Source organism: Denticeps clupeoides, chromosome 7 (genome assembly GCF_900700375.1).
Source record: "Denticeps clupeoides chromosome 7, fDenClu1.1, whole genome shotgun sequence".
Classification (NCBI taxonomy): Eukaryota; Metazoa; Chordata; class Actinopteri; order Clupeiformes; family Denticipitidae; genus Denticeps; species Denticeps clupeoides.
The window spans coordinates 16,948,583-16,965,370 of NC_041713.1; the positions used below are offsets into that span (position 1 = coordinate 16,948,583).

At 47.8% G+C, this 16,788-nt stretch overlaps 2 protein-coding genes across 4 annotated transcripts; one reads left to right on the top strand and one right to left on the bottom strand.

Annotated features, from left to right (window-relative positions):
* Positions 1-196: 196 nt before the first annotated feature.
* epn3a (epsin 3a) lies at positions 197-9,663 on the bottom strand. 3 transcript variants are annotated; one of them, XM_028986401.1, is made up of 11 exons: positions 9,376-9,663; positions 7,485-8,146; positions 4,682-4,800; positions 3,348-3,425; positions 2,917-3,006; positions 2,399-2,485; positions 2,075-2,213; positions 1,787-1,954; positions 1,503-1,598; positions 1,182-1,415; positions 197-1,064 (listed from the first exon to the last, which is right to left on the bottom strand). In XM_028986401.1, the coding sequence occupies exons 2-11, from the start codon at positions 8,062-8,064 to the stop codon at positions 790-792; spliced, it is 1,866 nt and encodes a 621-aa protein (XP_028842234.1). In that variant the 5' UTR covers positions 8,065-8,146; positions 9,376-9,663; the 3' UTR covers positions 197-789. The 3 variants fall into 3 exon arrangements, with proteins under 3 accessions (XP_028842234.1, XP_028842235.1, XP_028842236.1); XM_028986402.1 differs by having other exon boundaries at positions 9,587-9,656; XM_028986403.1 differs by lacking the exon at positions 3,348-3,425.
* A 4,955-nt stretch (positions 9,664-14,618) lies between these two features.
* On the top strand, positions 14,619-16,160 carry rasd2a (RASD family member 2a). Its single transcript, XM_028987401.1, has 2 exons — positions 14,619-15,371; positions 15,474-16,160. Exons 1-2 carry the CDS (start codon positions 14,924-14,926, stop codon positions 15,977-15,979), a joined length of 954 nt encoding a protein of 317 aa, XP_028843234.1. The 5' UTR covers positions 14,619-14,923; the 3' UTR covers positions 15,980-16,160.
* Positions 16,161-16,788: the final 628 nt, after the last annotated feature.

Sequence of the window (16,788 nt, forward strand, 5' to 3'; positions counted from 1 at the left end):
AGTGTGGAATTTTGATACCATAGGGCAGATGACGTGATCCATGGAGGGTTCTAATAATAAAGCTGTATTTAGCCACACCCACCCTCCAGGTATCAGGTTCCCCACACCATCACAAAGTGAAATTGGAATGAGGTGCAGATGCAGGATCACCAGCAAACAAAAACAAATGAGTGAATGAATGCAAATATATAAAGAGTTCTGTTTTGATGACTGCATTTCTATATTTGAGGAACAGTGCTTCACAACTCCGCATTCTCTGTTGCATATATACTGTTGGTGTATTGCCTTCAGCACTTTTGCGGTAGTCAAATTCCCTGAAAAAAATTCAGTGTCCATGACTGTCCCTTTGTTCAATCAGAAGCATCTGCATTTTTTCTCAGCCACCCTTCCCGAGTCAGTGCAACCTGTGCTAAGGCATTCAGGAACAGTGTGGGGGGGTTGTTGATGAAAGAAGCATGACATCATATAATTCGCTCTCTACAAGAACAGCCCGAGTGATTCAATGTATTTTCCGTGGCATCATTATCCACTGCACACTTTACCCTACAATGTTTCAGATTTTTCCCTCACTCAACCTTTAGATTTCCCATCATATTCTGGATTTAATATTAGTGCTTCGTCTAATACTTGTGACATATAGAGGAGGGATTGGCTGATAAGTAGTAACAACATATGAGCAGAGTTAAGCCCATGTTTAAAAAGAAAAAAAAAATTGTTCCACTTGAGTCTACGGTTATACTGATATACTGAGGGGAAAAAATTAATCAAAATGTTCGGCTTGACTGGGATTCAGAGGAAGGGGTTCTGACTGTGCTGGTCTGTCGGTTGTGGTCCGAACGCGCCTGATGTGGACAGGGGCAGCAGAGGCTGGGGAAGGTTTCCAGGCCCCGGATTTGGCTGGGTGAAGGATGAGGGCTGTTGGTTAGCAGGCGGGGGCAGGGAGGCGCTGTAGGGGAGCGTGCCAGGGTGTGGCACAGGTGAGCTGGAGGTGGGACGCATCTGGTTCATGGGAAGACGTGGCTGTTCGTTTTGGAATGGATTGCTGGCTGCAGGAGCACCCAATCCTGGCAGTGGTAAGATGAAGGAAACAGAAGAATTGTCTTCGTATCACTTCAATGCTTTCCCCAAATCCTCCAATTACCACTATTTCTGTATGTAAATGCTAACATGGGTGGTCTCACCTGACAGGAATGGGTTCATGTTTTTCAGAGTAGAGCTAGGTGGGATCAGGGAGTCTAGATTGACCAGAGATGCTGCTGCAGGACCCAGGAAGGCCTCTGGGGTACAGGTGTTGGACTTGGGTTCGGCCAGGCTGCCCCCAAGACGCGACATGTCAAAGAGGTCAGAGGCTTCTTCACTCCGGCCATTCACGCTCAGCTGACCTCCGTCCATGGCCTCATCAAAGCTGTCCCCATCTGTTCATAAATACAATTTATACAAGATGTGACCTTTGAGTGAAATTAGAGGAGATAAAAACTGATCACAGATTTTAAAACAAGTACCTGTGGGACTTCCAGCTCGATGGGATGCTGTCTTCAGAGGACCTACAGGCTTCTTGACATCAGCTGGACCAGTAAACAAATCCACTGCTGCAGAAGCTGATAAAAAAAGAAACTACATTAAATGACGCAATAATAGGTCATGCTTTGTGGTGACACAACAACACTCGTGATGCAGCGATATACATGAAGATGAAGGTATTTTTAAGATGGCCCATGGTTGCAGTGAAAATGTATGCACCCTCCACTGCTTAAAAAAGGGATGGGGTGAAGGGATGATTTAGTACCTCCGCGGGCTGGTGACGTCCACATCTGGCCTGGAAGGCTAGGTCTTGGTGCGCTCTGTGGGGCATCCCATGGGTCAGGAGGCCGTCTGTTGTCCCAGGACTGAGGCTGGCTAGAGGATGCAGGTGGTGCCATCCAGGAGCTGCCCATACCTCTCATGCCGCTCCCTTCTGCAGGAAAGGACCGCTTAGGATAACATGCCTAATCAAAGTCAACTTCCCTTCATCCTTAGGAAACTCGGTTAAGTCAATCAGTCAAATCTCAACATCTGCCCACACACTACTGCTTACCTAATGAGTCCCAAGGGTCTGACTTGGACCCAGCAGCAGGCAGGGAATGGGAGCCGCCAGAAGCACCATCCCAGGGCCTGGCACTAGAGGGCACCGGTGGAGCTGGACCAAAAATATCTACGAGGTCATTCATGGCAGACTGCAAAAACAATCGAGAAGAAGCTATCTTTCAGAACTGGGCCAGCCACCTTGGACTGGTTGATAGCTCTGTGTACAGTGGCTCAAAGGTAATTCAAATCAGAACAGATCTGTATTCCAAAAGAAATTAATGATGTGACAAAAAATAAAAAAAGACAGCAGTCAAGATTATGTTTCACTGCATACCCCCCCTCGCCTCGCCTCCATCTCCCGTTTACTCTCCTCTAGAGCTTTCTGGAGCAGCGACTCATCTCCCTGGCGACTTCGTTGCTCCTGGCAACAAGACACAAGGACACAGCAAAATAAGAGGGCTGAAGGAGCACTCACATCTCGTCACTGTGACCAGACAGATGGGCCACCACAACAGAACATACGCAGATCAGCCGGACTCGTATAAAAGCGGTGGCCATGACAGACGGGGCACCGAGAGATTCTACCAGGTCACGAAGGAAGACAAAAGCGATCATACAAAAGCCACTCAGCAGAGTGGCTCCACTGTTCCGAACTGGTGAGTGGAGGAAAGCCAGAGAGGGAGGGGAGCGAGGCTCAGAGAATCGGACCGGCTGTATGTCGGAAAACAAACGAGACATGGAGTGAAAGAGCGCGGCAGTCGCAGGCAGGAGTTGGCAGGACAGTGCCGTTTTGTGGAGCGACGGAACCAACGAGTGCGTGAGCTGCAAACAAAAAATGTCGAGGGCCACTACCTGCTGGTGCTCCTCTTTGCTGAGGCTCAGGGCGAGCTGGAGCTGAGCCTCTTCGTCCATGTCCAGAGGAACAGGAGGCCGCGCTGGTGGCTAAAGGCAGGGAAGAAACAGAGTGCGACGTTTGACAATTGCCGCTTCTGGAACGCTCAGTCAGTAAAAAAAAAAAAGACAGAAGCGCTTTAACATTCCCAGTCAAAAGATCAGCACTGACACCAGCAGAGGTCAGGGGACACTAATCTTCCCCACTGGGCTGAGAAAACGGGAGACGGGTTAGTGAAACGACCAGTGTCCACAGAGGATAGGACGCATGCTGCTTCACTGGTCTGGGTTTGGAACAGCCAAAGCCAGTGGGAAAGGGAGTTCTGCATGCGGAGTTGCAAAGACACGACTGTCTTTCAAGCAGGGAAGGGCAGCAGACGCAGAAGCTATACCTTCTGGGCCTCCTCCTTGCTGAGACTCATAGCAATCTGGAGCTGCATCTGTTCGTCAGTATCCAAAGGTGGAGGTGGCTACAGGAGGGGCAAGGGTTGTTAAAACAACATCACTTAATACGGTTACCTTCAGAGCCCACAAACAAATATGGGGGGGGGGGAGAGAGACACAGATTGTGTTTGATATGCGCCTCGGGTCATGCACTACTGTTTCAGCTGGGTGAGGCACACAACACTCTTCTACAGATTCATGTTTACGGCATTGTCGTCCCACATGACCCACAATGAGCTTCAGTATATGGAGACCCTCCTGCAGCGTCTGCAAAATAACCCCTAAAGAATACAAGTATTGAGATGAGAATGAAGACGGTAATGTGCGTCTGGACGCCCTGCATGACCAGAATGAGGTTCATTACTTGAAATGCAAGATTTGGTTCATATTTATACCGAAATTTTCAAGTTTAGGTTCTTGCACGATGAGCCCATGTTGCACCACTACAAGACAAAGCTGTGTGCTAAATGAGCATATAAGGCTATTTTGATGCAAAATTAGCGATTGTTCTTTAATTTAAGTTAAACGACCCCCCCCCGCTATGACTAAAACCTGGCCGGTATTTTCCATTTCAGTGGGTGGCGGTGGCTCATATTCTCTTACAACAGTATGACTGTGGATGGTATTAATTTATTTATGCCCCACCCACCCCGAATCATAAAAGTGAATATGCTGTCAGAACGGGGGCCTTTCTGATGTGACTAAGCCCCAGCCACTCCATCGTGCTGGAATTTTCAGCACCGGTGCCTGACAGCATCCTTACCCATCAATAATGAAAGGAATCAGGAAGCAGGGTGAGTCTAGTGTACTCTGCAAGTGCAAGGGAAGACAAGTGAATTACAGAAGCTTTAAGAACGTTACTCTCTTGGGGGAGGGGGCGGGACGTGTTACACTGTCCAAAAGAGTCATTATCAGCCAACTGTAATATGGCCAATAGAGGGAGGATGTGGCTCATTCACACGGTGATATTCAGTGGCCATACAAATGATTCATTTTGGCATCATGTCTTTGCTGATGTAAAGGAAACTTCCAGGTATAGCAGCACGGAATTCCACATGGCAGTTTAAAGAAAATCAAAAAGGGTATGACAATGCAGAAAGGTCTAAATGTTTAGATGCACTCCCCCTTTATACAAATGTTCGTAGGGTTTATTTCATTAACGGGTTTGCAGCACTCTAGGAAATGATGGAATGGAGTTCCAGGAAGACGTGGACATGCCGAAGACCCTTCTAAACAACGCAAATAAACACCGGCTTCCTGTCATTCTCTCCCTTCAACCCACCTTCTCACTCTCCTCTCGACTCATGGCCAGCGCCAGCTGCAGTTGGAGCTCTTCCTCCCCGCTGGTCTGTGGCCGAGCCTGCTCCAGATCTGGGGCCAGCTGAGGGGAGGAGGAGGAGGCTGAGGGCAAGAGACAGAGGGGGGGGAGAAAAAAAAAAAAACACAGAGAAAGAGAGAGATCTCAGTTCAACCTTTTGGACGGAACTGTTAAGAGAGGACGCATTTTCGGTAGCGAGCTCGGGCGCTGCTGCTGCATATTAATTCGGTGCTGGGTGCCCAGGCTGCAGCCGTTCAAGGCCAGAGCTGAAAGTGCTTCCCGTGGACTATTTGAATCTGTGCTGTGAACAATGGCGTGCCTGTGTGGGGCGGGCAGAATAGGGGGAGGGTACCGAGGGGGCTCGTGTTATCACCCTCTCCCCTCCAGGCCAAATTCCCGGCGCAGGCTCCAGTACACCGGTCCAGGTCTGAGGGGCACGGCCACTGGTGGACCATCCGTCTGGGTGCCCGGCTACGGGAGGGTGCAGGTCTGATCGCTGCACGGTCTGGAACGCACACTGGACCCCCACCCCCTCAATCCAGATTCAGGGGCTGAACAACACCTCACTTACAGCTGAGCCACCAACAAATATCTGACACACAATGCTTTCAAAATATTTTAGTACAAAATTGTATATAGATTCTTGCTATGCACCACATTTAAAATTTATTTAGAAATGTCCTTATTTTCCTTGGAATTGAAAATGTTACAAAATTATTCACAAATAATTAATATTCACAAATGAATGTATAGTTGAAACTACATTTACTGATGCACCAGATCAACTGGCTGATCAATTAGTGCAATGCTTTTACTCATAAATCAATGGACATTTCTAAATTAACATTTCTAGTTAACATAGGGCATTATATAATAATTCATAAGAAATTTCAACGTTTCAGCCAGAGAAACATTTGAGAAAATGTACACACACATACACGCACACACACAAAAGGTCACTCAACAACAAAAGTGTAAGCTGAGAGAAGAGGGAAGAACTGAACATTCCTCATTCCCAGGAAATACTACAATATAAACGATTCCTGTGGCCAATTTGAAACCTTATCATACAGTTTTTTTTTTCTTTCAGATCATTTTCAGTACATAACACACAGAAGTCCTTACTATTTTTATAACACATAACAGGACGTTTCAAGACATGGAAAACTGACTAAGGGAAAAGAATGAATGGAGCAAAAGTACTTGATTGTACAGTTTGGCCTGGCCACCGCTGCCTCCGGCAGACTGAGGACAAATCCAAAGAAATAAAAAAAAAAAGGAAAAAAGATAAGCAATGTGCTGAATCACTCACACACCATCAGTGGCACTGAGCACTGGGATTAATCACTTAGATATGCCGAATTAATCACTTGGACATGGGCAGAGGCAGGTGCAGTTTGAATTTGAGTTTTATTTCTGCACTTGTTTGGCAAGAGTGGGCAGGGAAATGGGAAGAATGTTGCTCACTAGGACCGTGCGACTGGAACTGTGAACAAAATGAAAGAAATGCATAATGCAAAACCTCCAATCAACAATTCCATCTGCATCACGTGATTTGACAGCATGGGAAAGAATGTAGGAAATTCTCTGGTGAAAATGTAAAAGTTCAACATTGTAGGTATGTTAAAGGAGGGCGAACGAATGTGGTGGCAGAGAACAGGTGCCATGTGACCCTATCAAGAGGTTCCCAAGTTTTTAAGCAAAATAAACACAATAAATACCAATTTCAGCACCCGACTGTCAAACCGTTACAGCTATTGTCACCGTTCACTTCGTGTTGTTGTGAACCGTATGCCATATAATAACAGTTATTATTAATTTACCTTAAGACAATTTTAACCTCATGAAATAATAATTAGCTCGTGCGACTTAACACAAACGAGCAGGGGGAGGAGGGACTACTAAGCACTTACCCAGCGTGTACGTGGTGGGTCTGTTCGCCGTGAGTAGAGCGATTATTTGGCAACATCAAAATACAGCCCCACGACATGCATTGTACCATAAAGCAGCTGTCTAGTAGCACTAGTATCGAGAAAGGCCTGCCACCCAACATAATTTAGCAGAGTGGTTGTTGCACAAAATAGTACCACAAAGAACTACTCGAGGAGTGACTTCATCAATCTCAACCACACACTCAATACTGCACGTGGTTGTTAGGCGCCTAAATGTAAAAATTTGCTCACAGCGCATTCTGCCAGTGTAGCGTAGCGTCGAAGAATCGTGTTTAATGTTTCATGGAGCGGACTCTTTACGCTAAGGCCATCAGCATAAGCAGCTTCATGAGACAAATCATTAACAGCGCTGGAGCACCATGTTGGAAAACTGTCCCCATTTAGCCAGAGCCGAAAATCCAGAACGTTTTGCTTTGTTTACAATGTCGGGTTTACTTGTACGTGTGCTTCCGTGGACGAGGCTGCAAAGCATGAGACTGGCCATCCCAGTGGGACAGTAAGCCATCAACCTATTAGATGATCAGAAACAGAAAGACTGTGTCCAAGGTGTGTCCAATCGTCTGACCAATCATGGTGTTTGTAACAGAACATCCCAAACATTCTATATCCTCAACAAACTCAACAGCTCGACTACTGACTACGGGCCCGTGCAATGTCCTGGCAATGTGCAATTACCAATATTTCCAATACCAATACCAAATACCCAATATTTCATTTCACTTATTTCTACTGACCAAAGCCAGGACTGCTGAAGTGCGATAGTCACACAGTTTGGACCTTTTGGGGACCTGCATGTCACTGGTAGTTGTACTCACAGTTGAAGGAAGCTGGTGATTCCACAGACCGTCCGATCTCCTCTCCGTACAGGACCCCTCCCATGGTGGGGTGACTAGTACGGCGTCCCGGGTACGGCGGCGGTAGGGACCCGTAGCCCAGGCGCTCTCTGGTCTTATGCGCGTTGGCGCGCTCTTGCCTGACCTTCTCTTCGTCCCTGATCAGGGCCACCAGCTGCTTGGACTTCTCTCGTACGTGTATTCCCTGGTCCTGGCCCTCGCGGTCGATGTACTGGAAGTCCCGTAGGGTCTGGATGGCATGGATGTTCTCCCGGCACTGCAGGACAACGCGCTCTGAGCCTGTTTTCACCAGGTAGTCCAACAGGGTCAAGGCCTTGTAGACGTGTCTCCAGTTCCTCCCATGGTCATTGAGGCGCTTCCAAATTATGCCCATGACTTCAGTGAAGGCCACCACGTTAAAAGTCAGGTCTGCGATTTCGGACATGAGCGAACTCGGGGGACCCCACGGGTCATTTGACGTCGCCTCTCGCACCTTGATCTCCGCATCGGTGTACTTATTCACAATGTTCTTCATCGAGCGGCGCAAGGACGAGGTCGTCATTGTGGCGGTGGCCTTTCAGAACCTGCCACTCGTCTCTCTGGTATGTTCAGTTTCAATTCACTTGGATCGAAAAAGTGCAGTTCTAAAATAAGAAAATAAAGACGGAGACAAAAGATCCATAGGGTGAGACTTTGATGAAGTAAGAATCATTTTAAAAAGTTCAGCAGATGAAACTATTGAAAACATATTTTCCAATATGTTTTCACACAGCAACACAAATCTGTGTACTGAAAACAAAAAACATATAAAAGCTGATAAAAACTGTAAGAACCCACAGAATGATGTGACATCATGTCAGTAAAGCCCTTCAATATTAATCTAGGTGGCAACTTTTCATGATGAGAAACGGCGAAGGGTTGACGCAGGAGGGTGTGGTGCCAGGAGAGCCTTACTCCTGGCCCGGACCTGCGGTGCTCTCCGGGGGTGACCGTGTGATTTTACACGACCCCGCCAGTACATCACACATGCCCAGGGTAAAAAATAAGAAATAAAAAAAAGCAACTACGGGCTGGTGGTGGTTCTATGGCCTGAACCAAATAGAGTAAAGATTCGAACCCGAGGTCATGTGACCACGCAGACTGAACCAATGGGTTCCACTGAGAACAAAAAAAAACATCACTCCTGGTAGAAGTTCTGTAATACGGACAGCCGCTTCTTACAAATGTTCGAATGGTGTAAAATTTAATTGGTTAAGGTGAAGAAAGGTAAACGTGCAACATAAATGAATGAATGGCCCGTGGGAGGGGTGCTGCGGGAACTCAGGATCGTGTTCTGAAGCCATGACCTTGGCTGATCACACGATCCGAATCGGAACTTTGTTTGGGATCAATAACAATGAGCCTTTCCGAAGCCGCCGGGTGCCGAGGGAAAGAAACGAACAGGCCGTGGGGCCGCTTTCCTGCGCGTCCACCGCAGTAACCCACTTCCACGGTCCGTCTACCTGCCGAACCTGCGCGGTGACGTCACCGAAACGGGCCCGTCTGCGCCGAAGCGCTGGCGACTCGTGAGTTTGACGTAACTTCGCCGACGTCCCGCGGATCGCGTTAAAATTCGACTGCGTGATAATCGGGCGCCTTCGCAGAAGTAAGTTCGAAAACGCCCGACGCGTCCCAATGACATGTTGCGTAAAAAACGGAGTAAACATCGTCCCGACGCGCTGCGTTGCGTCAAATGAAAAGTGCAGCCGAGCGGTCGGCCGGTCGGACCCGAGCCGTGACTCAGCTGCGAACCGCGGGTCTCGCAGCGAAAACACGCAGGCACGGGAGATTCTCACGATCCGTGCCGAGCCGAGCCGAGCCGAGGCTCCCTTACCTCACACACACACCGCCCGCCCGCCGCCGCCGCCGCCACATCACCAGCAACTTCGGGCGCCTCTTTCACATCGTTCGAGCGTGAAACGGCGACATAAAGTGCTGCCGGCTTTCATGAGAGGTGTCGTAAAAAGAGTCTTAAAAACCCAACATCTCACACACACAAAAGCCGCTGAGCTGAGGAAATGGTAAAAATGCGTAAATGCCTGTACCCCAAAGTCAGAGGCACCGAGCCTGCAAATACCAGAAACAACCCCCCGAGTAATCGCGGAGTAAAGTGAACTGACTGGCTGGCCGGCGGGAGGTGGGGTGGGGCGGGGTGGGTGCACGTTGCATGCGGAGTCAGCCTTTAACCCCTTCTGGCCCGCCCGGCGTGTGCGGAGCCTAGTGTGGCGTCGTTCGCGAACGATTCGTTCGAACGAACGAATCTTTTTTTTTTTTTTAAGAGAACGAACGGAACCGAATCGGTTCAGTCGAGCTGTCAGTGGCGCGAGGGGCCGACCCCTGAATGAACGAATTACTGGGTGAACTACGCTCTCCTGAATCATATCTCCCCCCTGAGGGCGGCCCTTCTGTATCGGGCAATAGGCAGGAGCCACAAAGGGTTCAAGATTCAAGATTTGTATTTGTCACGTGCATGAATTAAAGTTTTTAAACATAAATACCTTACAAAATAATCGAACAAGTAAATTGCTAATTATAAAATCAAAAGACCAACAACATGCTTGAATTAATTATTACAGGATCGCAATAAGAAAGTGTATTCTACTTTATCTTCATCAAAATAACTGTACTTCAGTGTTTTTGGTTGATTGCATTTCACACCAAATTAACAAAAAAAGGCTCACTTTCAACTGCAAATTCAATAAAAGTTTACAAGTTTGTTTTGCTTGTGCATTGTTAAAGTACTAGTTAACAATATAAATAAAATAGAATAAAGGGTCAAACAAAATAGACTACAAGAAGAATAAGGCTAGTAAAAAGTAGTAAAAATGTCAGCAAGTTATAGTGCAGGGGTGTCAAACTCGCAGCCTAACTACAGATCCCATAATGCAGTGCTTTAGTTCAAAGTCACCAAAGCGCCACACGAACTATAGGACAGAGGGCTTTCAGTTTGTCAGCAAAGTGCGCAGTTTGTGTGTTATCAGCGTGTCATATTGTGGGGCCATAATAATAGATCTATATAAAGTGATATCTTGTGGGCCGCAAATTGACACTTATAATGCTATAATATGTGCAAGCAAATATTTATGTTCAAGGAGACCATAAGACACAGACATCACTGGGTAGTGGCTATGAATTCTACTAAAGTGCATTGTGCATAGATTGTGCAAGGACCAGTGTAGCAGTAACAGATTGCTAGATAGTAATTAAATGAGCACGTCAACAACAGTGAATGTTCAGACGCTCAAGTGTGGTGGCATGTCCTGGTATGTTGTGTTTACATTTACAGCATTTATCAGACACCCTTATCCAGAGCGACTTACAATCGGTAGTTACAGGGACAGTCCCCCCCCTGGAGACACTGCAAATCATTTCTTGCTCAGAGACACAATGGTAGTAAGTGGGGATTTGAACCTGGGTCTTCTGGCTCATAGGCAAGTGTGTTACCCACTAGGATACTACCAACCCTTGTTCAAGAAAACAAAGTTTAAAAAAAAAGTTAAATTGCGACTGCATTTGCAAAAGAATTGTGCATGCTCAGTGACAATCCTACTCTTAATGTACTGTGGGGTGTACGTTCAATGAATGGATCACTCACTGAGCCCAATTTGGTGAGTAGACATGTTAAATATATATACCATAGGACAGGACACTTAAAACGAACACAGCCACAGCACTCAGTTCAGGAGGTCGGAGTCGCAGGCTCCTTGCAAAACACTGAATGATTCAGTGATTCTGTTAATCTTATGAACAAATCTTTTAGTGAACTGATTCTAAAAAGTCAGTTTATCTTAAAGAAGTGGCGTGCCCATCACTAGTGGAGCTGCAAGCCAACTACACTGTCAAAACACAGTGAGCACTGTTTTCAAAGTGCTATAGTGACATGGCACATGGGGAGTATTCATTAAGGAGGAACTGGCGCACAGAGTAACTTTCATGATGTTTATATCAGTGTTTGTACCATAATTTTCCTCTGTACGATCAATAATTCCAAGAATCTGGTACTGCACCACACACTTTACACATACTGCTTCATGGGCTTCAGCCTCATTCTCAGGAATTCTGTCCATGTATATACACACACAAACACACACACACATATATATATATATATCCCACTTCTACCTCAAAGTGTGTGTGTATATATATATATATATATACAGGGTGGGCCATTTATATGGATACACCTTAATAAAATGGGAATGGTTGGTGACATTGAATACATTTTATAAGTCAGAACCTTGTCAGAAACTTGTAAATAACTAATGAAAGAATAAAGTTATGTTAAAACCAAGCACACCATTATTTTTCTTGTGAAATTACCAATAAATTTGTTGTGTCACATGACCCTCTTCCTATTGAAAAAAACAAAAGTTGGATCCAATGGCTGACTTCAAAATGGCCACTATGCCACTATGGCCACTATGGTCACCACCCATCTTGAAAAGTTTGCCCCCTCACATATACTAATGTACCACAAACAGGAATATATATATATATATATATATAGAGAGTTGGTACTGCATGTTTATGTGGACACTTTGATTTGCTCCAATGAGCAGATCAGGGTTCACGCCACACTCGCCCGACACCACGCACGCCAAAAATACGTCTGGTTCAGATGTTGGAGTGATCGAGGCCTAAATGAGTGAGTTACAAGGCAGGGCCTTGGCGATGATTGACGTCTCTCACATGCCTCAATTACCCCCTTCTGTCAGTATGTCACAGTTGCGAGATTGAGATTGGTTCACAGTAGTTTTCAACAAGCAACGTTTCCTGGAAGATCAAATTCAAAACTGTCAGCAGATGTCACAAATGTGATTTCTGTTATAGTGATCTCAGGACTGACTCGCTTGTGTGTGTGTGTGTGTGTGTGTGTGTGTGTGTTATTCCACAGCCCCCTGCTCTCCTTTAAATGATCCCTGTTCACTGAGGCTTTTATGTTGTATGCACTATGCAAAATAAATATAAAACAATTACACAACAATTTGCTTTAGTCATTGTCTCTTCTGACTCACAGAGAGGGTCAGATCTCGCGTCCCCGTCCTCCACCTATGTACTGGGGTCATGCGGCTGTTCAAGGGGAGTGCGCAAAAAGGACGGACAAATTCTTCACGGCAGAGAGCTCTTCAATAAGCAGGACTTGCAGGAAAGACCAGTCTGTCTTTGGGTGTCACTGACTGAACAGGAAACAAGCACGCACAAGATCAGGCAAAAGTATTGGCCAAAATTCCTTTATGGTTACTGTGTTGTGGGAATGTCTCTGTGAGTTTAAAGCTTGTTTTGTTGCTTTGCAACATCCCAGTTTCTTTTTTTCTTTTCCCATAGAATACATTTTAAGCCGGTTCATTGTTTTTTACGTGTATATGTGATCCTTTCATTTTCTGTGACCTCGCTGTAGACCCATGGCTGGCTAATGCCAACTTTTGTGAGTTATACGTGGCCTCCCTCCCAGAGTGCACGGCAAATGTCTTTATTTTGACTGAAAACAGTGCCTTGACTACATCCTTTGTCTCCCAACAAAAGCCCAGTGATGGCACCTCATGGAGGCATGCCTGCCGAGTGCTGGAAGTCAAAAGGGAAGCGGGACGTGGCAAACGCAGCGAATGCGTGACATCATGACACATGTGAGGTAAAAGGCCACCTGGGAGACGAAAGAACGTTTCGTTTCGGATACCGGCGACTTCCTGTACACTTGCTCAGCTTGTTCCTAGATCGCTCGGGTTAAGTCATGTTGTCAATAATTTAGCGACAGGAGGAATATGAGCAGGATGAATGAAATATTTAAATCCAGTGCACTCCTGTCTTGAATGAATCTGGAATGTTGTGGCACTGCTCAGTGATGTAATGAGGCTCAGTGCTGCCCCCCTGTGGTTATGACTTCATGTTATTGATTCAACATGAACTGAAATCTTTGGCTGAAACACAGAACAACCCAGATTATATCTAATCAGACACTAAATTGTGCCTTTAAAGAAACACTATTGGGGAAAAAATCTGAAATGAATTGGTGCCTGGTTTATTTGGTTTCTGTTGCTTTATGGTTTGCCACAACACCATTTCTTGAGGATGGTTTAGCCTAAGGTCCGGTTTTGAGGTGTGTTTTAGGACTGATTGAATAATGGATGTCTGCTGGGTGGCCACACACACCGTAGACCTTACATTTACATTTACCAGACGCCCTTATCCAGAGCGGCTTACAATCAGTAGTTGCAGGGACAGTCCCCCAAGAGACACTCAGGGTGGTAGTAGCCTAGTGGGTAACATACTTGCCTATGAACCAGAAGACCCGGGTTCGAATCCCACTTACTACCATTGTGTCCCTGAGCAAGACACTTAACCCTAAGTTGCTCCAGGGGGACTGTCCCTGTAACTACTGATTGTAAGTCGCTCTGGATAAGAGCGTCTGATAAATGCTGTAAATGTAAATGTAAATGTAAATGTTAAGTGCCTTGCTCAGGGACACAGGGACAGCGAGTGTGTTACCCACTAGGCAAATACTGCCCTATGTGCAGGTGAAAGCGGTTGCCATGGAAATAAGTTTTCTTCAGCACAAACCTCCACATGTATTCTGTGCCCGTACAGTCTGATCTGTTCATTCAGAGCGACCTTGATTTGAATGGATGGAAGGGTAAGCGAGGTGGGGGAGAGATGACGGGTGGGTGGTGGTGCTTGTTACTTAACCTCACGTACGAGCCTGCACTTGCTGAGACGAAATTTTCCTGAAAAATTCCCCCACTCACAGTTTATATCTGCTGCCTTTCACCGCAGCAGCCTTGATGTGCAAGAAGCTGGACGCACTACACAGGTCTGGAACTGCAAGTCCTGGCCTGCGTGGCCTTGTGTTGCGATCAGTACTCAGGAAAGAAAGCTTCCTTACATGCATACAAACATAAAAAAAAAGAAAGAACATTTCTTTCTTTCTTTCTTTCTTTTATTTTCCAGGAGTCCATCTAGCTCACTGCAGTCCTTTATACTGGGACCACGAACAAGAACTCCCTCCCTCCTACATGCAGCACCCAGTGACCGGTCGTGGATTGACGAGAGAAAAAGCCCACGCATCTACATCCACAAGTTACATAATCGCGTCTAAAACGCCGTGTTCCAACATACCGGAATCCCGGGAAACGGCGGCCCGTGACGACCTGCATTATAAATGTCGCGGGTCTAACGGAACCTCGGCCTGGTTCGGGGGGAATTTGGGAGCTCACTTTGCGATTCTGACCTCGGTCGGAGCTTTTATGCCGCCGTGGCGAGTGACGGCGTGTGACGGCGTGTGACGCAGCCAGGCGGCGGGGCCATAAGTAGCGCGCGCGGCGCGCACTGCGACGCGTCGCTCTGCGCGCGCCCCGCCGACCACAGCTCCCGGTTCCGGGTGAAGCGACATGGAGGTGCGGCTGCTGTCCCCGTCGGCGATGCTGCTGCAGTACGGGAGCGCGGCGCGGCGCCTGTCCGGACTCGACGTGTCCAAAGCGCGCGTGGGCATCGCGAAGACCGTCACGACCAACTGGAGACGCGAGAAGAAGGCGAGGGTCGCGAGGTCGTCCAGCGCGTCGGACGGGGTCTCCAAGAGGTCCGCCGAGACCCTGCTCCGCGTGGATCCGCGCCCGCGCAACCGCCGGCGCATCGTGGTGCTCGGCGCGCCGAGGGTCGGGAAGACGGCGGTGCTCAGGCGCTTCCTGCGGGACGACTTCGACGAGCAGTACGTGCCCACGAGCGAGGACTTCCACAGCAAGGTGTACCGCATCCGCGGCGAGACCTACCAGGTGGACATCCTGGACGCGTCCAAGGAGCGAGACTTTCCCGCCAAGCGCAGGCTGTCCATACTGACAGGTAGATACGACACGGCTCACATTATTATTATTACGATTATACAATTTTCGAATCAGCCCAGCGGGTCTGTGACTCACTTTGTCGCCCCTTCTGGCTCAACAGGTGACATTTTCCTGCTGGTGTTCAGCGTGGACGACCGAGAGTCGTTCGACGAGGTGCGCGCTCTGCGCAAAGAGATCCAGGTCGCCAAATCCAAGCTCGGCGGGTGGAAGGAGAACTCCCGCGTCCCGGTCGTCTTTTGCGCCAACAAAGTGGACCTGGGGGAGAAAAGCAGGGCGGTCGAGCCGTCCGAGATATGCCGGGGCCTCGGGCGGGACGCCGCGGTGTTCGAGACCTCGGCCAGGGACGGAACTCGGCTGGACGAGATGTTCGAGGCCCTGGCCGACCTCGGCGGCCTCCCCGCGGAGACGCGGCCGTCCCTCCACCGGGACGTCTCCATCCGCTCGTACGAGGCGCAGCACGGCCGCCGGCGGAGCAGGAGGGAGGCGGCGTGCGGGGCGGTGTTCCCGCTGGCCCGCCGGCCGAGCTTCGGCAGCGACCTCCGCCGCGTTCTCGGACCCGGACCCTCCAAGCGAAGCGCGCCCATGGAGAGGTGCCAGATCCAGTAAGAGAGTCTCAGGCGACTCGGAAGTTTCCCTATGAATAATACTTATTCACCTCACTGTAAGAATGATTTATTCTACCTGACCACTGGCTGGATCGGCGGTCAGCGTGTAATTATCTAATTATGCTATCTACGCAACTGTTGTAATTATTATGATTTTAATAATAAAAACATTGTATTTCCAACAATCCATGTGAATCTCTAAATCACTCATAAATTCATAAAAAATAGTTTCTGTTCTGCTCGATGCTGTAGTTTGATTAATCCATATATACACACACACACACACATATATATATATATATATATATATATTATATCATATCAGTCCGGACGATTTCTCCTTTTATGGGGATCGTGGAGAACCTGCGCGTGGGCGGCCGCTCGGTGACGATGAGGCGGCACGATGCAGGCTGTGAGAAGGAGAAGGAGGAGGGGGGATAGAGAATGATGCAGGGTGTGAGAAGGAGAAGGAGGAGGGGGGATAGAGAATGATGCAGGCTGTGAGAAGTTGGGGGGGGGGGGGGTGTAGAGAATGACGAGAAGTTGCGGGGAGGGGGGGTGATGCAGGCAGTGTGAAGTGTGTGAGTGTGTGTGCGTGTGTGTGTGTGTGTGTGTGTGTGTGTGCTGAGTGAGTGGAGTGGAGTAGAGAAGGTGCTACTACAGTCCGCCCCCGCAGTCGTGCTGCGCTCCATTCCCTTTCCTCGCCATCATTTCACAATGAAGCATAATCGAATAAGTAAACGAAACCCACAGGTAAACGCCAACATTTCCTAATCAATTAACATGTTAATTGCTTAAACCATGTAATCC